Raw genomic sequence first — 23405 nt, forward strand, 5'->3', positions numbered from 1 at the left:
TGTACGCCGCTAGCGGCGGCAGCCGAGTGGTCTTCGGGAGGCGGGGGCGGGGAGGGGGGGAGGAGTCTGGCTCTGGTTGTGTGCTTTTCGATTGATGGATGACTGCTGGGTGGGAGCGAGCGTGCGGGTGTGAGTGTGAGTGGTGTGTGTGTGTGTGTGTGTGTGTGTGTGTGCGCGCGGGGTGCGTGCGCGCGCGGGGCCTGCCCATTTTCCTCCTCGCAGCAGTCAGTTGGGAGCTGGAGAGAGGGAGGGAGACGCATCCCGCGAGAAACCGGAGAAGAGCCGAGCGCCCTCCACCCAAGGCGCCCTCCCTTCGTCCGCGCACAGGCGCCGTCGCTTGGAGGAGCAAGGTGCCACCCAGCCCGCAAGGGCGCAGCGTACAAACCCGCGGTCTCTTCGGTGGCTCTGCCCCGGGACTGCACCTGGAGGCCATCCCGGACGGGGATGGTAAGCGGCTGCCGCCGTCTGGCACGCAAGCGGGACGCGGTGAGGGCACCATGGCGCTGACGGCCTGGAGGGGGCCCTCGGCGGGGCTTGTCCGGCCCGAGCTCTGGCTGCTGCTGTGGGCAGCCGCGTGGCGCCTGGGTGCCACGGCGTGCCCCGCCCTCTGCACCTGCACCGGCACCACGGTGGACTGCCACGGCACGGGGCTGCAGGCCGTCCCCAAGAACATTCCACGGAACACGGAGCGCCTGTGAGTATGGCCCCCATTCGCAGCCCGCGGGGAACCTCGAGGTTGCCCTCCCACCCCGATGCAATTCAGGGCTAAAGGTGGGGGCAGGACCATAGGGGCCTGGGCTCTGCAGCCAATAAATGAGTCAGTGCTTGCCAGGGTCCTTCCCGAGCCAGGAGCCAGGAGCCAGGAGCCAGGAGCCAGGAGCGCCAATGTTTCCCTTTTTTGGGATTCAAAGGGCCCTCGTGGGGCTGCCAGCTCCCATCCTGACACCTGCACCCTGCGCTCAGCACGGCAGGCCTTCCCACTGTGCCAGCACTTTATTTCTCCAGGGTGCCTGAGAATTGGTGCCAGAAAGCTTCCTGGCACCCAGGAGGGAAGCTCACACTCCCCAGGCACCATGTCTCCGTTTGGGCACATCGGGCTGTGTTCTGAGTAGGAGGTGTGCATTTGGGCTCTGAGGGCTTGTCGGCTGGTCATGGGTAGCAGGATGGGATGGAGTTGAAGTTCCTAGTCTCCCCCTTTCTCCCCATTGTTTGCCCCAGAGCCTTAAGAATTTTTTCCTTCCAGATGTGAGGCATTTGTCCCCCACTGCACATCCAGCCATCCCCAACCCAGGCAGACAGTGGACCTGAGGGATTTGGGTTTGAGCCTTGGGGTATGTTACATTCAGCACCCAGAGAGGGGTAGATATGACCTGGACAAGGAGCCCATGAATAATGCTGAGTGGTCAGGAGCTTGGAGTGGGAGATACGAGGTTAAAGATATTGACCATGATAAGTCATAAAAACCATCATTTCTCTTACCTTGTTGTTGCTCACTTCTAAATTCTTGAGAAAACTTGGCCCTTTCTAGACTCACCAAGCTTTGTAGAATGTGTGTGTGTGTGTGTGGGGGGGTGGGATTAGCATGTGTGTGTGTTTATAGACATATATAATTTGTTTTCCCAGATCCTCTTGCGGAATGTGTGTCTGCGTGAATTCCTGGTATCTGTGGTGTCACCTCAGTAGTGTGAGCCTGGGAGAGCCCATGTACATGGGCTGTGTGTGTAGATTTTTGGTCTCATGCAGGGCCTTTTATGTTTTTATTTAAAAATTTTTATTATTTATTAATTTATTTTTTGGCTGCATTGGGTTTTTGTTGCTGCATGCGGGGTTTCTCTAGTTACGGAGAGCGGGGGCTACTCTTCGTTGCGGTGCAGGGCTTCTCATTGTGGTGGCTTCTCTTGTTGAGGAACATGGGCTCTAGGCGCATGGGCTTTGCTAGTTGTGGCTCACAGATTCTAGAGCGCAGGCTCAGTAGTTGTGGCACACGGGCTTAGCTGCTCCGCGGCATATAGGATATTCCTGGACCAGGGCTTGAACCCGTGTCCCCTGCATTGGCAGGCGGATTCTTAACCACTGTGCCGCTAGGGAAGTTCCTCATGAAGGCCCTTTGTGCTGCTTGCAGAGGTGGCTGCCTCGGGGGATTATGATTATTTATTTATTTTTTTTTGCGGTACGCGGGCCTCTGTCCTACATACTTTGTGTTTTGTTTGTTTGTTTTTGTTTTTTCTTTTTGCGGTACGCGGGCCTCTCACTGTTGTGGCCTCTTCCGTTGCGGAGCGCAGGGTCTGGAAACGCAGGGTCCGGAAACGCAGGCTCAGCGGCCATGGCTCACGGCCCTAGTTGCTCTGCGGCATGGGGGATCTTCCCGGACCGGGGCACAAACCCGTGTGCCCTGCATCGGCAGGCGGAGTCTCAACCACTGCGCCACCAGGGAAGCCCCTCTCGGGTGATTTTTTTTTTTTTTTTTTTTTGCGGTATGCGGGCCTCTCACTGCTGTGGCCTCTCCCGTTGCGGAGCACAGGCTCCGGACGCGCAGGCTTAGCAGCCATGGCTCACGGGCTTAGTTGCTCCACGGCATGTGGGATCTTCCCGGACCAGGGCACGAACCCGTGTCCCCTGCATCGGCAGGCGGACTCTCAACCACTGCGCCACCAGGGAAGCCCTCGGGTGATTTTTGAACTGGACTTTGGAGGAGGCTGCTGGCCCCTTTGAAATCTGTCTTCTCCTTCTCACATTCCTGAGTCCCTGCAGTGGCTCTCAGGAAAGGCATACAGATTTCGAGAACTTTTGAAAACATTTTCAAGACTCTCAGCTGGTCAGGGGCAGTGACCCTGGGAAGAACTGTCTCCTGGATCAAACTCCATACCAAGGTCAGCAATTAGCACATTTGCCCCAGACTCTTCTTGGCTGAGACTGAAAAATTCCCGTGGAGGTTTCAGGGAATTTGCAATCTAGATGCAATCTAGATGGGAATCAGTGTGTGTGTGTGTGTGTGTGTGTGTGTGTGTGTGTGTGTGTGTGTGTGTGTGTGTGTGTGTGTTGTGGCACTGCATGGGGAGAGGTTGGAACAAACAGAGATTCCTTGGGGATCCTGTGTGGCCCTGGAGAGGGACAGAGGGTCAGAAATCTGTCTAAAGGACCCCTGAGGCTGCAGGGTCACCCTCCATACCTGTTCCCTCTGGACCTCATCTCTGTTCCTTTGCCTTGTCCTCGGGGCATTTCTCCTACAGCTGTTACCCTGGTAGCGGCCTAGGTCTGAGAATTTTAGCCCCTCTCCTCTGCTTTTGGTTCTGAATTTTGAAGTCATTTTATTTCTTGCTCTCTCTCCACCTTTAGTTTTGAGGGTAGTGTCTGTTTTGACTTTGATGAACTCTTGAGCTCTTTTGCAATCAGAGTGAGATGGAAGTGAAATTTCCTGGTATAAAGTCAATTATTTGCTGTGTGACCTTGGGCAAGTGACTTAACTTCTCTGAGCCTTAGTTGCTTTCTATCAGGAAAATGAGGCTGCTGATACATAAGGTCTCTGGTTCTTGTGAGGACTGAAGATAATGTATGGGAAGTCCTTGGTACATTATGATGCTTGCTAAGTGAGAGCCATTATTATAATAGGATCAGGAGAAGAGTCTTGTTACTTAATTCAGCAAGTGTTTGTAGAGCCCGTAACTGCCCTGGGTGCTGAGGCTCCAGCTGGGAGTGAGCAAGTCCCTGCCCTCAAGGGATGTATAGTTGAGAGGACCGGGCAGGGGCACCTAACTGTAAGCTCTGGCAGTGTAATGGGGCTGTGGGGAGGAAGCTTTGGGATTAGAAGCCCATTTCTGGGGTGAAGGAGCTTCCAGAGGATGGACCATTTTATGAAGGTACTTTGGGACTCAACAGTGGTTGGGTTGGATTTTGCCAAGTAGACAGGGCAGGCAGCCCAGACAGTGCATGCAGGAGCAAAAAGCTTGAAGATGTGAGTGTGGCTGGCCTGCTGGGAGAACGGACCAGCTTTGCCCCGGGGCTGAAACATGTTGTGCAGTGGGATGTGATGGGATTTGAGACCGGGAAGGTTGGGAAGGGTCAGGAAGGCCTTTCTCTATCTGGATTTTTCCTTTAGAGACTTCAGCGTTCAGATCCAGGGGTAAGTCATCAGGTCTGACCTTTGCTGTGTGCAAAACTTCTTGGATTGGGAAAGGCTGGAGAAAGCAAAGGGAGCCTGCCTTTTCAACAGGCAAGCCGCGAAAGAGCCATTTGAAGAGGAAAAGAACATCCTGAAAAGAGGCCTTGGGCAGGCTCAAAATAACTGTGGCATATGCTCTCTCTAATCAATATGGGTGTCGTGCAGTATCAGAGCCTGAAACAGTGGCTTCTTCCGAGGCTGTGAAATTTTTATAGACCTCAGCTGTGAATTCGTTCGCCTTTTGTCTTCTGGGCAGTTTCTCTGGCAGCCTGTGAGGCCCAGCAACTTTATGATCATATATTCTATAACTCTGGGTCCAGCCCATCTCCCCAAGTGGGAAGAAATTGTCACTGGTTTGCTGCAGGGACTTCTGGGAAGAGGCTGTGCAGGCTCCAGAGCTGTTGAGGAAATTGGTTCAGCCAGAGGGACGGTGGGGCTGTTGAGGGGGTAGGGAAGAGATGCTGAATAATTCACTGCAGTGGAACAACTGAGTGCAGGGCAAGGTTGGGAGTGTGGTAGAGGAGGCCTGGGGGCTTGTCTCTCTGCAGGGCCCAGACTCAGAGGGGCCCAGCTGTGGCCACTATCATTTTTTCTTCCACACAAAGACCTTTCAGTTGATTTTTTTTTTTCTAATTTAAAAAATCTTTTGAACTAGAGTGTTTAGGAGAATGTGATAAGAGAGTGCAGTATGTGTGGACATCACTTCTCCCCTCCACCCTGGACACTTGTACTCCAGGCTTGCTGCGGATGCCCCTTGTGGGTGTAGGATGCAGAGAGGAGAGAGGCCTGAGGATGGATAGAGGGCCCTGGGAGGCCTGCTGGCTTCTGTTTGCCTCCAGGTCCAGCACTTTCTGCTGCTCTTTGGGCCATGGGGGCCTACACTCCTGCCTTCCTCGGTATGTCCCATTGCCTCCTGGCCAGTTTGTCCACTGCCCTAGCTCCCTGCCCGTTGCTGAGGCCTGGGAAGCCCATGCCTTCTCCCAGCTTAGCCCTGAGTCTGGAGGCCCTGTTCAATGGGGGTGGGTGGTTTTGACCAAGGAAGGCTGCCCAGGGCACCCCCAGGCTGATTGTCTGGGAGCCTGTTTGGAATTCTAAACAATGATTGGATGGTGGCTGCAGTGAGAGGGGTCAGAGGGCCAGACAGAAGCCACGTCTGCCACTGGGGCCTGGCCGGCCTGGGCTCTCTGAGCAGGACTCGATGGGCTCCTGCAGTAGAGACCCACGTGGTGCAGGGGGAGTTGCCTCCTGGTGAAGCTCGTGTCTCTAGTAGCAGGTGCACTGGGCTTATTGCTGGGCTCTGAGTGACGGGTGCTACGGCCCGGTGCTGCCACTCCATGTGACCTAAGACTCAGTTTCCCCATCTGTAAAAGGGGATGATGGTTGCAGGTTGATGGTGAGGACTAAGTGAGTGCATGCATGTAGAGGGCCTGCAGGCGTGTTTGGCACGTGGTGGGTGTTCTGCCTCCGGGGAGAGTGATACCTACTACCTCATAGGGTTTTTGCCAGGATTCACTCATTCTATGTGTGTGAAAATGCTTTGTGACTCTTATTTTCATTATTTGAGAAGCTCAGGCTAAAGGCTTGAGGGTTCAGGTGGGACAGGAGAGAGGGTGGTGGGGGGCAAGCATTTGAGTGTTGGCCGGACTGCAAGCTGGGGTCTGGCTCTCAGATGCTCCTTCCCTGGACTGTCCCGCGTCCCTTAGGGTTTGGACACAAGACGCAGGTCAGTGTCACGTGGGGAGTCTCTGCAGGGTGGATGGCTCTGGAGCCAGACTGCTTGACTTTTTAGCCCCTCTCTGCCATTCAGCAGCTGGGGGGACCTTGGGCAAGGTATGGGGTTTAATTCACTCATTCAACAGTTAGCTGTCTCTTGAAGGTCCACATGGTGCCGAATGAACAGTCCCGGACAGAAATGGAAACGCGCCTCTCCGAGTTTTAGTTCAGCAGGAGAGATGGAGATGAATGACACAATAGGAGGAGAATCACGTAATTGCAAACTGGGATAAGTGCTCTGGAGGAAAGTGTGACTTCTCAGGCCCCCATTTCCTTGCCCATAAAATGGAGATGATGACAGGACCTGCTTCAGAGGGTGGTCCTAAGGATTAAATGTGGTGATGCTGGGAGAAGCACTTTGCACCGGGCCTGGCACACAGCAAGTGCCCAGTAAATGGTAGTATTATTGTTATTAAGGTGACAGAGAATTGCAGGGCTGTGAAAAGAACTTGGGTGCCACTCAAGGCCGGATCCCAGCATGGCCCTGCTCTCTATTCCCTCATCAGGCAGCCACTGGGTGCTCTGGATCCCTGGGGAACCTTGGGGCACACAGAGACCGAGCTGCCCCTTTCGTGGTGTCCCCTCTCGGAGGCAGGAAGCTGGCTTCGGTGGCCGGGGCTGGCTGCGGTGGCCCAGGCTGCCCGCGGCTGCCAGCAGGGGCGGCTGTGCTCTCTGGGGGCCGGCTGAAGGGCGGCCGGGACAGGCAGTCCCCGCGTTATTGGGAGCAGACGGGAGCTTGGCGGAGCTGCTGTCTCAGTTCTGTGCCGGCATTAGCAGCTCGGCAGGGCTCTTGCTTAATGGGATTTTCTTCCCAAATGCTGTAATTATCGCCATACAAATACTTATTACCCAGAGCAGATGACGGCCGGGCCTTGGGCAGTAGCCAGGGAGCTGGGCTGTGCTCGGGGTGGAGAATTGGCTCCTCTTTTTGAGCTGGAGACTCCCTCCCCTTCTCTCTGGATCCCAGCCTGCCATGGACAAACAGCTGTTGGGCACCTGCCGTGTGCAGAGTGTCTGCAGAGATCCAGGGTATGGACTCGCTCCTCTGGGAGCTTGCGGCCTGGAGGGGAGAAAAGTCTGTCTGCAAAAGAACAAATGTGTAAGGATGCCCGTAGGGACGCAGAGCACAGCGGCTACCAGCGCAGCCTTTGCTGTAAGAATGGCCCGGTTTGAATCCCGCCTTCATCAACTACCACCTGAGAGATCTTGGCTGACTCATGAGTGACTCAATTTCCTCATCTGTAAAATGGGAGCAACGTAGCATTTACCTTGTAGGGCTGTGAGTTCAAATGAAATTGTCCATGTAGAGTGGTTAGAATAACATTGGAACGTAGAAAGTACTCCATCAATGTTAGAGATGAGGAGATGGGAGTGAGACATGGAGGAGGAGTTGTATCCCTACAGTGACGGGGAGGTGGGATTTGAATTGGGCCTTGAAGGTTGGGCAGGAATTAGGTGAGTGAGCGGTGAAGCCAGGGCAAGGGAATCTGGGGGCATCCAGAGGTGAGTGCCGTACATTTGGGAAGGAGAGTGAGGAGCAGATCCAGCTGGTGGGGTGAACGTTTGTGCTGGTGAGTTCTGAGAGAGGAGATTAAAGTAACGGGTAGGCTTAATGGGTAGGCTCAGGCCATGCGGCTGGGGAATGGGGAGCCATCCGAGGGTGTGTGTGTGTAAAATTTTATATTAAATTTTAAAAAATTATTTACTATTTGTTTTTTTTACTATTCAGCGATGTTTAACAAATCTAGAGTTGTGCAAACATCACCACAGTACAATTGTGGAATATTTTCATCACCCAAAAAGATTCCTTGTGTTCATTTCAATTTTAAATTTTGTTATAATTTCAAACTTACAGAAAAGTTGCAACAAAGGTATATCCCTTATCCAGACTCAATTGTTTATATTTTGCCCGCTTTGCTTTATCATATATTATACACACACACCCCCCCACAGCACCTTTTTTTCCTGAACAATTTAAGAATAGATTGGAGGCATAACTTTTTTCCTCTAAACGCTTCGGTGTGTATTTTTCTAAGGACAATAAGGCTATGAAAATCAAAAAATTTAATGTCGATACAATACTATTATCTACTCCATGGTTCATTTTAGAATTTCATCAATTGTGCCAATAACGTCTTTTGTAGCTATTGTTTTGTCCAGGTTCAGAATCCTGTCCAGGATCACACATGGCATCTACTTGTCACGGCTCTTTATTCTCTGTTAATTTGGACCAGTTCCTTAGCCTTTCTTTGTTTTTCTTGACCTTAACATTTTTGAAGAATACTGGCCAGTTATTTTGTAGAATGTCCCTCAGTGTGGCTTCATCTGCTTTTTTCTCATGATTGCTTTCAGCTTATGCATTGTTGGCAGGAATGCTAAATAAGCAACGTTGTGCCCTTCTCAGTGGGTCACGTCAGAAGACACATGATGTCAGTTTGTCCCAATATTGGTGATTTTAGCTTTGATTACTTGGTAATTTGGTGTCAGCCAGGCTTCTCTGCTGAAAAGTTACTATTTTCCCCTTTGTTATTAATAATTGACTTGCAGGGAGATACTTCGAGGCCATGTAAATATCCTACTCATCAAACTTTCATTCACTAGTTTTGGTTCCACTGATGAGAAATTTGTAACTCCACCATTTCTTCTCTATTTATTAGCTGGCGTTCTACTGTAAGAGAGAACTTTACCTTCTCCTCCATCCGTTTGTCGTTTGCCTGATTGTTTGTAAGAGCATGGACTTGCGGATTATTATTTTATTCATTGCGTTATAATTTGTAATAATGTTACTACATTATTTTGATATTCAGAGTGTCCCACATTTGGCCAGTGGGACCCCTTCAAGGTGCTCCCGTGTCCTGTTGACAAGACCCTTTAAGCACTTGCCTCCAGGGGTTTTGAGTGGAGAGTAACAAGTACAAAATGGTGCTTTAAGATATTCTGTTTCCTGGCTTTGGTATGGACAATAAATGGAGGGAGAGACCAACTGGTTGGTGGTGGGGAGACCAGTTGGTTATGGTGACTGTGATTTCTGACAGCAGTTTTTCTATCACTGCTGTATTTTTGTTCTTTAAAAAACTTATTTTAAAACAATTTTAGACTTACAGAAAAGTTGCAAACATAGTACAGAGAGAATTCCCATACACCCTTCACCCAGCTTCCCCTAATGTTAACATCTTTCTTAATCATAGCACGATGATCAAAACCAAGAAATAAACATTGGTACAATACTGTTAGCTAAGCTATAGACTTCATTTGCATTTCACTAGTTTATTTCCACCAATGTCCTTTTTCTATTACAGGACCCAATCCAGGATCCCACATTGCTTTTAATTGTCATTTCTCCTTAGTCTTCTTCAGCCTGTGACAGTTCCTTAGTCTTTCCTTGTGACCTTGACATTTGTAAAAAGTGCTGATTAGTTATTTTGTAGACTGCTCTTCGGTTTGTGTTTCTCTGGTGTTTTTTCATGATTGGATTGAGGTTATGCATTTTTGGCAAGAATGCCACAGAGGTGATGTGCCCTTCCCAGAGCATCCTATCAGAGGGTAGATGACATTGATATGTATCATTGCTGATGATGCTAACCTTGATCTCTTGGTTAAAATGGTGTCTGCCAGGTTTCTCCACTATAACATTATCTTTCCATTTGCAATTAATAAATATTTGCAGGGGGAGATACTTTGAGAGTATGTAATATCCTTTTTGTCCTTAAATTCTCACCTACTAATTTTAGCATCCATTAACAGATCTTGCCTGCAACCATTATTATCCGATTTTGCTTTTCTATTTCCCCTCATTCGTTCTGCATTTATTAATTGGAATTCTTCTGTAGGGAAGAAAATCTTATTTCTTTTTAAGAAGGTGGTTTGTTGGATGGGTACATTGGGTTTTGAGTTTTCTGAGGGCAGGGACTGTGTCTCATGTATCTTTGTATTTCCATCGCCTCGTACATGGTAGGTGCTCAAAAAAAAATGGGTGTTCGATAAGTTTTTTTTTTTTTTAAACCTGTGGTAAGACATTTCATGATTCTGATCCTTGCTTTAGAAAATATGATCATTGTGATAGGCTGAATAATGGTCCTCAAAGATGTCCACATCCTAATCCCTGGAACCTATGAATATGTTACCTTACAGGGCCAAAGGAACTTCGCAGATGTGATTAAGTTAAGGATCTTGAGATGGGAGATGATTTTGGATTATCTGGTTGGGCTCAACATAATCACAAGGGTCCATAGAGAGAGAGAGGCAGGAGGGTCAGAGTCAGTAGTAGGAGAAAGATGATGACAGAAGCAAGAGATTGGAGTGATGCCAAGAAGGGTCCATGAGCCACAGAATATAGGCGGCCTCTCGATGAAAGAGACAAGGAGATGGATTCTCCCCTAGAGCCTCCAGAAAGGAATGCAGCCCTGGGAATGTCTTGACTTTAACCCAGCAAGACTGATTTTGGACTTCTGATCTCTAGAACCGTAAGATAATTTGTGTTGTTTTAAGCCACTAAGTATGTGGTAATTTGTTATAACAGCAGCAGGCAACTGTTACAGTCCTCATAGAGTTTGGAGGGTATAGCAGAGGCCAAGGCATGAGAGGAAGCAGGCCTGGACGGAGGCAGAGGGTGCAGAAAGAGCAAATGGGAACGTCACAGGGGACCCTACGGCCCGAGGCTGGGAGGATGATCTTGCAGAGTAAAGTTGGGAGGGTGGCTGATCCTGGAGGAGAAGCCATGAAGTTAGCTTCTGCCTCTTTTGTTTGAATTACCAATAAACAGCCATGTGAAAAAATGACCCTAGAGGTAGGAATAGGGGATGGTCACTCTGTTGAGTGTTCAGGCTGGAGAGACAGTTGGGAGGGTGTCCTGGGGGAAGCAATGGGACCCACGAGGGCAGTGGGACAGAGATGTCACTGGGAATAAAAATCTCCCGGGAAGCTGGTATAAAATGCAGATCCCCAGGCCCATTCCAGAGTTGCTGAGTCAGCAGGTCTTTGGCAAAGGCCATTCAGGTGATTCAGATGTGGGATGTGCCCAGGACACAATCTGAGGAACACTGCTCGGTTGCTGGGGTTTCCTGGTGAAGAAAGTACGTCCTTTGAAGACGCAGGAGGACTGCCTTTGGCTTCCACCCACATTAAGAGGGCAGCAGGAAGGGAGGGCCACCAGGGAGGAGCTGGGGGAGGGGCGGGAGGCGCTCCTGTCCACAGGGGAGCCTTGGCCCGAGTTTGTGGATTCCAACCTGGGCGATGCAGTTACTGCTAAAGCCAAAGAAGGCGTGTGGAGATGGTGGGGGGAGGGTTAACAGTGTGGAGAGCAGCCAGTCTGTCTGAGGATGAGGGCCAAGGAACGCTTCTGGAACTGCGATCGGGGGGTCACTGGCAAAGTTGGGCAGAACGGTTTCCTGGGAGAAGTGGAAGGCGGAAGCAGATGGTCGGGAGCGAGTAGGTGGTGAGGAAGTTTGTGGGAGGAGAGAACAAGCACAGGAGCTCCAAGGGGAGCCGCTCAGAGATTGTTTGCAGAGGGGCAGGTGGACTGGAGTCCCACTCGGGGGAGAGGGGGTGGGAGGCGACTGTGGAGAAGAGGAGCCAGAGCCCTGGGTGGGTTGGGGAGGGGAGAACCTATGACATGTCAAAGAGCAGAGATGGAGAGCATCAAGGAGGGAGTTGTGATGGTGTTGGTGGTCACCATTCAGAGCCCTTACTTTGTGCCCAGGCTCCGAGCCAGATGCTTTACCCACGTCCACTCTTTCACTCCTCATAACAGTCCTGGGAGGGAGGCATTACAGTCCTCCCTCAGGTCCCTGTGGGATTGGTTCCAGGACATCCACCCACCCAGCACCAAATAAGGTTCCCAGATCCGCGATGCTCAAGTCTCTTATATAAAATGGCGCACTCTTTGCGTATAACCTACTCGCATCCTCTCCTATACTTTAAATAATCTCTAGATTACTTATAATACCTAATAAGAGGTAAATACTATATAAATAGTTGTAAATACAGTGTAAATGATATTCAAATAGTTGCCAGAGCAGGGCAAATTCAGGTTTTGCTTTTTGGAACTTTCTGGAATTTTTTTTTTCTGTGTGGAATATTTTCGATCTACGGTTGGTTGAATCTGTGGCGGTGGAACACCCAGATAAGGGGGATAAGAGTCTACTGCACTTACCCCTGCTTTGTAGATGAGGAGAAGATAAGAGAGGTGGAACCGTCTGCCCTGGGTTAAACAGCCAGCTGGTAAAGTGATGCTCTGAGTCTCGAGGCTCTGAGATGTGTTTCTGTTTAAATTTTTTTTAAAAAATACATTTATTTATTTATTATTTTTGGCTGTGTTGGGTCTTCGTTGCAGTGCGCGGGCTTCTCATTGTGGTGGCTTCTCTTGTTGCGGAGCACGGGCTCTAGGCGCACGGGCTTCAGTAGTTGCAGCTTGCGGGCTCTAGACCACAGGCTCAGTAGTTGTGGCGCACGGGCTTAGTTGCTCTGGGACATGTGGGATCTTCCCGGACCAGGGCTCAAAACCATGTCCCCTGCATTGGCAGGTGGATTCTTAAGCACTGTGCCACCAGGGAAGCCCTGTGTTTTTAAATTTTAAATTTGACTACCACCCCACACATCTTAATAAGGCTTGGCTTCATTCATTCATTCATCAGACATTCATTTAACACCTACAAAACCTCTGTCGGGGCTTAGCACTAGGGCATAAGGTGAAATTGGCCAAGATTGATTCCTGCCTGCATGTGTTTACAGGGTGGACCCAAGTTGCAGGCTGGCACAGGGAGGGGTGTCCAGCCTAGGGGTGGGGGCTGGTGAGCAGAGTTGGGGGATGTGAGGAGGTGGTGTTGCAGGTTGAGGTCAGGGCCAGGGAGTTAGCTGGTGGGTGGCCTCTCAGGGGCCTGGGGTGGGCAGTGAGTGGAGAGGGCGCTGGCAGGCAATGGACATGGAGGCCTGGTGGCCACCAGGGAGTGGGGCCTGTCTGTCGGGATGTGGTTTTGGGGTGGGCCCCAGACCTGAGAATGGTATTGGCAAGAGCAAGGCTAGGCCTCAGTAGTGAAGGAACGGAGGCGCAGTTTGTGCCTCAGAACAGGATGCACCATGGAGTTGGGGTTAAGAGCTGGGCTCTGATCACCTCCCACCCATTAGGATGGCTACTATAAAAAAACTGGGAAATGACAAGTGGTGGCGAGGATGTGGAGAAATTGGAACCATCGTGTGTTGTTTCTGGGAATGTAAAATGGTGCGACTGCTGTGGAAAACAGTATGAAGGTTCCTCAAAAACTTAAACATAGAATTACCGTATGATCCAGCAAGTTCACTTCGGGTATATACCCAAAATAATTGAAAGCAGCGTCTCAAAGATATTTGTACACTCATGTTCATAGCTGGATTATTCACGATAGATAAAGGGTGCAAGCAACCCAAGCGTCCATTGATGGATGAATGGATAAGCAAAACTTGTAGACATGCAATGGAATATTATTCAGCCTTAAAAAGGAAGGAAATTCTGACACATGCTATACCATGGATGAACCTTGAGGACATTGTGAAATAAGCCAGTCCCCTTATATGAGGTACCCAGAGTAGTCAAATTAGTAGAGACAGAAAGTAGAATGGTGGTTACCAGGAGCTGTGGGAGGAAGGAATGGGAAGTTACTGTTTAACAGGTATAGAGTTTCAGTTTTGCAGGATGAAAAAGTTCTGTTGTGCAACAATGTGAATATACTTAACACTACTGAGCTGTGCCCTTAAAAACAGTTAAAATGGTAAATTTTGTTATGTGTATTTTATAGCAATTAAAAAGTTAAAAAAAAAAAAAAAAAAAGACCTGGGCCCTGGAGTCAGACATGCTAGCGTTCAAGTCTTGCCTTTTCAACCTACTTACCAGCTGGCTGAACTTGAGCCTTTTACTTAAATTCTTTATGCCTCAGTTTCCTCATCTGTAAATCAAGACTGATAGCAGACCTTTCAACTAGGTGGTATTATGAGGCTTAAATGAGCTGGCTTGGCTGTGATAGTATAGATATTGCTAGTACTCAAGCCAAGGAAACAAGATGGGAGCCCAGGAGCCTGGGCAGAGCAGGATCGGTAGGAAATCTGCTGTCGTGTGAGGCCCCTGATTACTCATCCCTGGGGCTTCTTGATTCATCACACGGTGGAGAGTGACCCCAGCCCTGGGGTTGGTGCCAGGCCTGTGGGCTCTGCTGAGGGGGTGGAGGAGCCTCTGGATCATGACCCACTGAGGCTTGAGGAAGGCTTGGGGCTGGTGGGAGGACGCGCCGGCCTCGGGTGCGATGTGCTGGCAGCAGCCAGGCTCCATGGGCAGGATAGTTCAGCTTATATTTAGTGAGCAACTACTGTGTGCCAGGCACCCTCACAGGTGCTGGCTTACAGATGTGGCCTCTGCCTCTCACAGCCTGGCACGGGAGACTAGCTTTTAAGGCCAGTCTTATATATTTTTTTATTTTATAATTTTTAAAAAAAATTTATTTATTTATTTAGTTTTGGCTGCGTTTGATCTTTGTTGCTGCCCATGGGCTTCCTCTAGTTGTGGTGAGCGGGTCTACTCTTTGTTGTGGTGCACAGACTTCGCATTTTGCAGAGCACGGGCTCTAGGCACGTGGGCTCAGTAGCTGTGGCGCACGGGCTTAGTTGCTCTGGGACATGTGGGATCTTTCCAGACCAGGGCTCGAACCCGCGTCCCCTGCATTGGCAGGCGGATACTTTACCACTGTGCCACCAGGGAAGTCCCCAAAGGGCCTCATATCAAATGCACAAATCGAAATGCCAGCGCCGGAGGAGGAGCTGAGTGAACACCTGTGGGGAGGGTGGTTTAGAGGAGGGGACATTTAAATTGAGGCCTGAAGGATGTTGGGAGTAAGCCAGCTGCGGGTGTTGGCGGGCAGGAAGAGAGGGAGTAGCACTGGCAAGGGCCCTGAGGCAGAAGAGCTTGTTGTTGAAAGTGGAGGAGCAGGGAGGCTGAAGCCCTGGGGGCTGGTATTTTCCTAACAAGGGAACTGAGGAAGAATCAGTCTTTTAACCTGTGGGCTATGGAATGGTTGTTGGTAAAACAGCAGTGTCCTCTCTGTGTGAAGCTTTCCTTGGCTGATGTCCATTTGGGGAGAGCATTTCTTAATTAGTGTGGGTTTTTTTCTTTTCTTTTTTTTTTTTTTGAGTCAGGGAGCTGGAAAACCCACCCAACCCAGTGCTATTTAGAATATGTCAGTTTGAATGCAGATTTATTCTTGCATTCAAGAAATACTTACTGAAACATCTATCAGGTAACAGGTGCCACGTACTATGTTAGGCCCTGGAGATACAATAATAAGAAAAAACTGGCACAGTCCTTGTCCTCAAGGTATACATGGGGAGGGGAAGAGATATCCGTCAAGGAAGGTCCCAAATCCATATAAAATTGCCCCTGATTTGTGCTGCAGAGGAGAAGGTTAGAGTGCCCGGTGGGCCTGTGATAGGGAGGCTGGACCAATTGGAAGGCAAAGTTGGAGTGAGTTAGGCAAAGAGGAAGGAGGGAGCAGCGGGGGCAGAGGGAATGGCAAGTTCAAAGGCCACCAGAAGGAGCGAATCAGAGCAGGGAGAGAGGGGCAGGCCACGTGGGGTTTGTGGTCGGTGTTAAGGAGCGTTTTTGTCTCCATTCCAAGAGTGGTGGGGGTTCATTGAAGGGCTTAAGTGGGGAGTGACATGGTCAGATTTGCATTTTGAAAAGATCACTCTGGCTGTGGCCTGGAGAACAGACTGGAGGGGGGAGCCAGAGGGAAGGTGGGGAGCCCGGTTAGGTGTCTCTGGGCGCTCCATGCAGCCAGTCCACCTGCAGGATGGGGTGTGGGGGCCCCTCTACCTCTGTCGGGCGGCAGCTGGGTAGGGGCATTCTTCATTCCCTTGGTTTTCCTGTCTGACTTTGCAGACACTGAGTGCTGTGGATTTGGCCAGGGTAAGATTTCAAAGGACAGCGCTGAGGAATACGGTTCCCCAGCCCAGAGGCCGGTCTCATTCACAGTCAGAGTGTGCGTGTTTATTTTTTGGAGACCTGGCAGGACGGGAATTTAGAGGGCAGCTGAGCCTCCCCATCATCATTGCAGGTCTGGGCCCTTGGGGAGGAGCCAGCACCAGGAACGGCTGCCCTCCCACCCAACCGTGAGAGATGCTCGTGAAGTGCGTGGAGCCCCCAGAGCACCCCAAGAGGGGCCCAGGGTGTTTATTCCTACAGATTTAGGAAATCCAGTGGTTTCTTTCGGTTTATCACAAACACCCAGATGCTGGGGATCGGATTCTTGTTTCCTGAGAGGATTCGAGAAATCCTGGTGTGTTTTTGTTTTTTCCTCAGTAATTTTGCTTCAGAGGATTTTCTCCCAACTCTTTCACCACTGAGGTTTTTTCTTTTTTTTTTTTTTTTTTTTGTGGTACACGGGCCTCTCACTGTTGTGGCCTCTCCCGTAGCGGAACACAGGCTCCGGACGCACAGGCTCAGCTTCCATGGCTCACGGGCCCAGCTGCTCCGCGGTATGTGGGATCTTCCTGGACCGGGGCACGAACCCGTGTTCCCTGCATCGGCAGGCGGATTCTCAACCACTGCGCCACCAGGGAAGCCCAGGTTTTTTCTTTCAGGTTAGGACCACATAGGAACGGATGGGAATCAGGGCCATTTGCCACTGGAGTGTATTTCCTTCTGGGGAGAAGGATGGATGCAGAGTCATCACTTTTGGAAGAGAGAGAACCATCTCAGGGCATCTTCCCTGGGCCTCAGCATCCTGGGGCCTGCAGGGCAGGAACAGCCAGCTCCTCCCTGCTCAGCATGGCACAGCCAGCCCGGCACCAGCCTGAGCTGAACCTGGGGCACCACCCTTCTAGTGGTGCTGTGGTCCTTGAGGGAAACAAAACAGCAGCAACAATAGTAGTAGTAAAAATAATTGCAGCAGGCAGTATTGCTATAGAGAGCATTTATGTACGCCAGGCACTGCTCTTGGTGCTTTAGAAATAGTTAAGTCATTTAAACCTCACCACATCTCTAAGACATGGGTGTTATCATTATCTTCATTTTACAAATGGGGAAACTGAGGCGCAGAGAAGTTAAACTTTGTGTCCAGGGTCACACAGCTAGTGATCGTAGAGTAGGAATTTGAAGCTGAATAGTCTGGCTCTAAAGCCCAAGCTCGGCTGGCTGGGGAGCTGCCCTGATATTGTTGTTTGGGCAGAGCACACGGTCTTATTATAGGGCCCCAGGATGTCTGTCTAAGTTGTTCCTCGGCTCTGTCCAAGGCATGATTGCTCAGGGCGAGGGGTGGGCTCGACAGAATCCAGCAACACGAGACATCGTGATGAAGGGGAAAGAACCTGGATTCACATTGGCCTGGGTGGGATTTGGTCCTGGCCCCACCACTTATGAGCTGGGTGGCACTGGGCAAATTGCTTCACCAGTCTCTGCCTCAGTTTCCTCATCAGCAAGATGGAGAGAACTTGACTCATCTCGCAGGCTACTGTGCAGGTGAAATGAAATGAAGCTTGCTTGGAGTTGGGCTCAGAGCCTGCACACAGAGGCGCCCAATAAAGAGAAGTGGTGGATGTGGGCCCTGATGGCAAGAACCTCAGGGACCCCAGGGTAGCTCTGGATCCTGGCTTCTTCCTGAGAAGCGAGGCCGGGAATTGCCCTAGAGGGCCCACCCCACTTGCCTGCTCTGGCTGCACAGGTCTGAAGGTCACAGCAGCTCCTCTGGTTTTCCCAGGCGGCTTGCTGGGGAGGGGTCTCCATGGCGACACTTAAGGACCACCTGTTGGAGGAATCAGGCACTGGAGAAAAATGACCTCCTCGCCTCATTTCAGTAGCCTGTGCTGAGGGTTCGAGGGGAGGTGGTCGGGCCACCTCGAGGTTGGAAACTCGATCCTGGTGGGCTGCCCGGCTGAGGGGAGAGGGAGGGGATCGTGGAGGCCATTCTCTCAGCCTAAGTGGCGCTAATGACTCCTTAAGCTGCAGCCCCGGACCTGTGAACCCGATGAGAGCTGCCTCTGCCTCACAGGCTGCCTTCTCGAGGGCTATCCCCTGAGAGGAGGCGCTTAGCTTAGCTCCGGGTTAGAGACCAAAGCTGATGGGGGAGGCTGGGGGCTGGGCGGGGGGGCTTGGGCTTCCATCGACATTCTTGCCTGGAAATCCACCAGCAGGGCCTCCCGAGAGAGGGGCTGTGTTTGCTCTGCTGTCTGTACCATTGTCATCCTGTGCCTGCCTGTCCCAGGTCTTTTCTTGAGTGGAGGTGGAGTGGGGTGCAGGAGGTGAGGGGGAGGGGTTGGAATCCACTGATGGCTAAGGAATGCGCCCCAGAGTCTGCCCATTGGAGCCTGGTGCCAAAGATGAGAAGAGAGGCAGGTAGATGAGTGTGTCATCAGAAGTCCCTGTGAACTCCCCGCCCTACCCACCTTATGGGAATTCCATCCTCAGGGATTCCTGAGTTCCATTTGGGCCCTGCCTTGTTCAGACAGGTCTTGACGTCTGTCTTTGCCTCGGTTTTGCCGTCTGTGAACTGAATAATTATTGTAGTCAATTGCCTGATGAACCATGGTTGCCATGAGAAGGAGTGAGTGAATGATTGTAAAATTCAAGATTTCTCATGACCTTTGACTGAGTAATTCCGTTTCTAGGAACGTATCCCTCCCAAATGCCCACCGAGCTTTATGCGGTGTTATTTATAATTGAACAATACCAAAACAGCTCAGATGTTCCAGTGACAGAGAATCAGGGCATGCCTAGTAACTTGCTATATCCAACGGAGGGGATCCTTTATGCCAATCAAAATCGTAAATGGAGAACGAGCAGGGAATGACATTGCAGAAGGCGTGCATACCCATTTATGTCTCATTCACTCTTGTATCTTCAGAACCTTGCAAAATGCTTTGCAAATAGCAAGTCTTCAGTAAATATTTGTCATATTATCTCCACGCAATAAAACTTATATCCAAGGGTAACAGCCTTGAGAGAAAATATTCCAGAATATTAACAAGGGGTTCTTTCTGGGTGATGAGCTAATGTGTGATTTTTCTTTATTCTTAAGGTAATTGAAAAAATTCAATAATGTACATATATTACTTGTATTTTTCAGCACAATAACTTGCCTATTTTGTTGACTTTAAAAATATAGATGTCTCTTAAAAACTTTCAAACAATGCAGAAAAGTATGAAAAGGAAGCTGAAGTCTCCTCAAGTCCTACCACTCAGTGGTTACAGGCATTCACATGCAGCGAACGGCCCCCAGCGAACTCGTTCTATGCATATACCTCTACTGATACGCCTGTGAGTTTTTACGTAAGTGGGCTCGGGGCATACAAGCTGTCTTGAGACCCTTTTCCCAGGGGCTGTATCAGGGACATCTTCCCTTGTCAATACAAAAGGATCTGTACTGTTTTAAATGGCTGCATGGCATTCAGTTTCACAGATGTACTGAAATTTAACTAAGCTTGGTCTGTCGACATCCATTTAAGTTTAGTATTTTTGCTTTTGTAATCAATGCTGACATATATTATAATCAAAAACATAAAACCGGGACTTCCCTGGTGGTCCAGTGGTAAAGAATCTGCCTTCCAGTGCAAGGGACGCGGGTTCGATCCCCGGTTGGGGAGCTAGGATGCCATGGGGCAACTAAGCTGGCGTGCCACCCCTACTGAGCTCACGCACCTCAATGAGAGAGCCACGTGCCGCAAACTATAGAGCCCATGCGCTCTGCAACCGGCGGGCCACAACTAGAGAAGAGAAAACCCGCACGCCACAATTCGAGAGAAGCCTGTGCACTGCAACGGAAGATCCCGCATGCCTCAGTGAAGATCTGGCCTGCCGCAACTAAGACCTGACACAGCCAAAAATGAATAAAATAAATAAATAAATAATAAATCTTTTTAAAAACCCCCATAAAAACACCCCAGATTCCTTGTGGTTTTGGGATCAGGGATGAAAGTTCGAGCAGGATAGCCCAGAGGGAACCGCCTGCTTGTGGAGGGAACCAGTTTTCAGGGCTTTGAGATGACATTCTCCTTGTTTGAAGTGAGATCATGTGGCAGGAGGAGCAGCAAAGAGAGGCTCAGAGGTGGCTGTTTCAAGGAAGAATATTTAGTTCAGGGCTTCCCTGGTGGCACAGTGGTTGAGAGTCTGCCTGCCGATGCAGGGGACGTGGGTTCGTGCCCTGGTCCGGGAAGGTCCCACGTGCCGTGGAGCGGCTGGGCCCGTGAGCCATGGCCGCTGAGCCTGTGCGTCCGGAGCCTGTGCCCCGCAATGGGAGAGGCCACAACAGTGAGAGGCCCGCATACCGCAAAAAAAAAAAAAAAAAGAATATTTAGTTCAAGAAAAAAGGCCTTTACGTTGGAAAGAGCCCATCTCATGTGGAGAAGGCATCCTCCTAGCATTTAGGGCGGGAAGGGGCTCAGTCTGGTGCTCTCACCAATGGCCCCGTTACCTTGGAGAGGCCTCAAACCCCTCAGAGAGATCCTGTTAGAAAAGAGCTGAGGAACAGGGAATGAGTTTTTCCAGCTGCTCCAAAGGATCAGGAGCCAGGCCCAGGGGAAGGACAGAGATAGTGATGAGTTGAATAAATTATCAGCTTGTCAACTTGGGGAGAGAGCCTGTCCTGGTGGAAGAAGCCTGGGCCCTAGGATCAGACGGCTACGGGTCCAGATCCTTGCCCTGTCCTTTACCAGGTGGTGACCTCAGGAAGACCTCTTTGAGACACTTTTTCCTCATCTGTAAGATGGGCGCGATAAGTACCTTCCAGCATCTTGTAAGGATGTATGCAAAGCCCAGTTCCCAGAGCGTGTGGAAATCAATAACATTTTGTTCTTAGTGGAAACAGCTCTAGAACATCACACTCTTCTGAAACACTGTTAGGAAAGGGAATTGCTGTTTTTCAAAGTAGCTTGGACTTGGGTTGGGATGGCAGAAACACCTGGAACCTTTGACCAGAGTTGGTAAATGAGGAGGCTGGGCTGCAGGTAGAGCGTGTGAGTGTCTGTGTGCGTGGATGTGCACGCGCGAGCACAGTTATTGCTAAGCGTACGGGGGACCGTGATGATGGTGAGGAAGAGGAGGGGGCAGGGTGGCTGTGAACACGGGGCTGCACAGGAAGCCAGGTTAGACGTGGAGGTGACAGCTGGGTTTGGAGCTGGGCCTGAGTGAGATTCCGCTGTGTGTGGCTCAGTGGAAGACCTTTCTGGGGCGTGGAGTGCCTGACCCCCGGCGTGGCCTGCCTTTCCAAGGCTGGGCCAGCTCCCCGTGAAGAGGAGTGGCCAGCAGAGGCTGAGTGACCTTTCCCGGGAGGCTGTGTGGGAGAGGGCGGGAGGTGGGGTCCATGTCCAAGGTGCCCAGGGCATGACTGGAGGGCTGAAGGAGGAGCACGTGGTCTTGGGAGGGAGCAAGGACTGGAGGCCTGGTGGTGTGAGGGGGCGAGTCACTACGGGGCTCGGCCTCCCTTCCTGGGCCCTGCCTTCCTGTCCCTGCTGCAGGACTGGCCTCATAGCAGCTCCTGCCCGGAGGCCTCACTGGCTCCCTGTCTGTCCTCTGCTTCTTCCTTTCTCAGGCCCTCTGGCTTGGACCCACCTTCCCCCAACACTGCTTCCCACGGCTCCCAGCCCTCCAGATACTCCGGGTTTTCTCCTTCCCTGGAGTGTCCATTCCATCCCTCTTGCTACGGATCTGCCTTGTCTTTTGGACCTCAGCTTGAGTCCCACTTCCTCAGTCCCCTTAAATGGCATGGCCCTCCCTACTCTCTCCTGTTTGGAATCTGGACAGCTTGTGGGAACCAGTGCCACCAGGTGATGGCATCGGTATCCCCAAGGGGCCCCTTTCTAAGTGCAGGCCATGCTCTTTGCTTGTTTATGCCTCATGTTACTCCTGTGAGGTAGACAGTTATTATCCCTATTTTATAGATGAGGAAACAGAGGCTCAGCAAGGATTCTACCTGAAGAGCCTCTCTAATTGGCTAGTTTCTAAATTCTATCCTGTGTGAATGTCTTGTCTCTCCAACGAGACTGTGCTCTTTCAGGGGTTCCACAGCACTCCCAGCAGTGAGTCCGTGCCCTGTGCGTTCCTGTTGGTTGAACATCTGCTGCAAAGAGGTCCCGGCTAGTTAGGACGATACAGACTTGGGGGTCCCGGGGCTTGGCTGGGAAGCACCCAGCCCCGTTGGTGAGATGGTTGACTTAAGCCACGTGGAGGGCTTCCCTGGTGGCGCAGTGGTTGAGAATCCGCCTGCCGATGCAGGGGACACGGGTTCGTGTCCCGGTCCGGGAAGATCCCACGTGCTGCGGAGCGGCTGGGCCCGTGAGCCGTGGCCGCTGAGCCTGCGCCTCCGGAGCCTGTGCTTCGCAACGGGAGAGGCCACGACAGTGAGAGGCCCGCGTATCACCAAAAAAAAAAAAAAAAAAAAAAAAAAAAGCCACATGGAGAGGGAGCTCAGAGCTGAGCCCTGGCCTGGGGGCACCCTGGGCAGCTCACCATCTTCTTCTCTCCTTTCCTCCCCCAGGGAACTCAACGGCAACAAAATCACTCGGATCCATAAGAATGACTTTGCGGGACTCAAGCAGCTGCGGGTGCTGTGAGTATGGCATGCTGCTGCCGCTTGTAACCTTTCTCCTGCCCGCTCCCCTCAGCGGTGGTCTCACGGCAGAGCCCTGGCTGTGTGTCGTAGGATTGTAGGCCAGCTGGGTCCCTCCCCTGTGCGGTCAGTCTTGGGATGCTGTGAGCAGGTGGGTGGAGGTGTGCCAAGTCCTGACCCAGAGTGGCCACTGTCTCCCATATGGCTGAGAAAATTGGGCGTGGAGTGGGCACCAGTAGTCATTGCCTGGCAGGACCTGGGAAGATGGGGCTGCCTTGTCCATTGGCTGGCTCCTGGGGTGAAGGAAGACCGGGTCTGCTCAGGCTGCCGTAACAAAAGACCAGAGACTGGGTGGCTTAAACAACAGAAATTAATTGTCTCACAGCTCTGGAGGCTAGAAGTCTAAGATCGAGGTGCCATCAGGGTTGGTTTGTGGGAGGCCTCTGTTCCTGGCCACCTTCTCGCTGTGTCCTCATGTGGCCTTTCCTCTGTGTGTGCACACAGAGAGATCTCTGGTGTCTCTTCTTCTTACAAGGCCACCAGTCCTATCAGATTAGGGCCCCATCCATACGACCTCATTTAGCCTTAATTACGTACCTTATCTCCAAACACAGTCACATTGCGGGTAAGAACTTCAGTGTATGAATTTTAGGGCGGGGGCGATGACCCAATTCAGTCTATCACAGTCTCCGCAGCTCTTTTGAACTTGTGCCCCAGAAAGACTTCCCAGCAAGGCCACAGACCCCCTGACTTGAGGAGGAAGTGACTGGGAGCAGTTGAGGACAGAGTTGACTCCCCTCAGGTGCCTGATAGTGGCCAACATTGGAGGTGGCAGGCATGACTTTGTCGGGGTGTCCACCAGCCAGCGAAGGGGTCATCCATGGCACCTGCCCTGTCAGGCTGGGCAGGGCAGGGGT

At 51.1% G+C, this 23405-nt stretch overlaps 1 protein-coding gene across 1 annotated transcript in view; it reads left to right on the forward strand.

The window, feature by feature from the left end:
• The first annotated feature begins 105 nt into the window (after positions 1-105).
• Positions 106-23405, forward strand: part of SLIT1 (slit guidance ligand 1) — a 175708-nt gene continuing 152408 nt past the window's right edge. The window contains exons 1-2 of the mRNA XM_059054686.2: positions 106-694; positions 22417-22488. Coding sequence (XP_058910669.1) covers positions 498-694; positions 22417-22488 — 269 coding nt within the window. The 5' untranslated portion in view covers positions 106-497. The remainder of the gene's footprint in view (positions 695-22416; positions 22489-23405) is intronic.

The sequence above is a fragment of the Kogia breviceps genome, chromosome 2 (genome assembly GCF_026419965.1).
Source record: "Kogia breviceps isolate mKogBre1 chromosome 2, mKogBre1 haplotype 1, whole genome shotgun sequence".
Taxonomy (NCBI): domain Eukaryota; kingdom Metazoa; phylum Chordata; class Mammalia; order Artiodactyla; family Physeteridae; genus Kogia; species Kogia breviceps.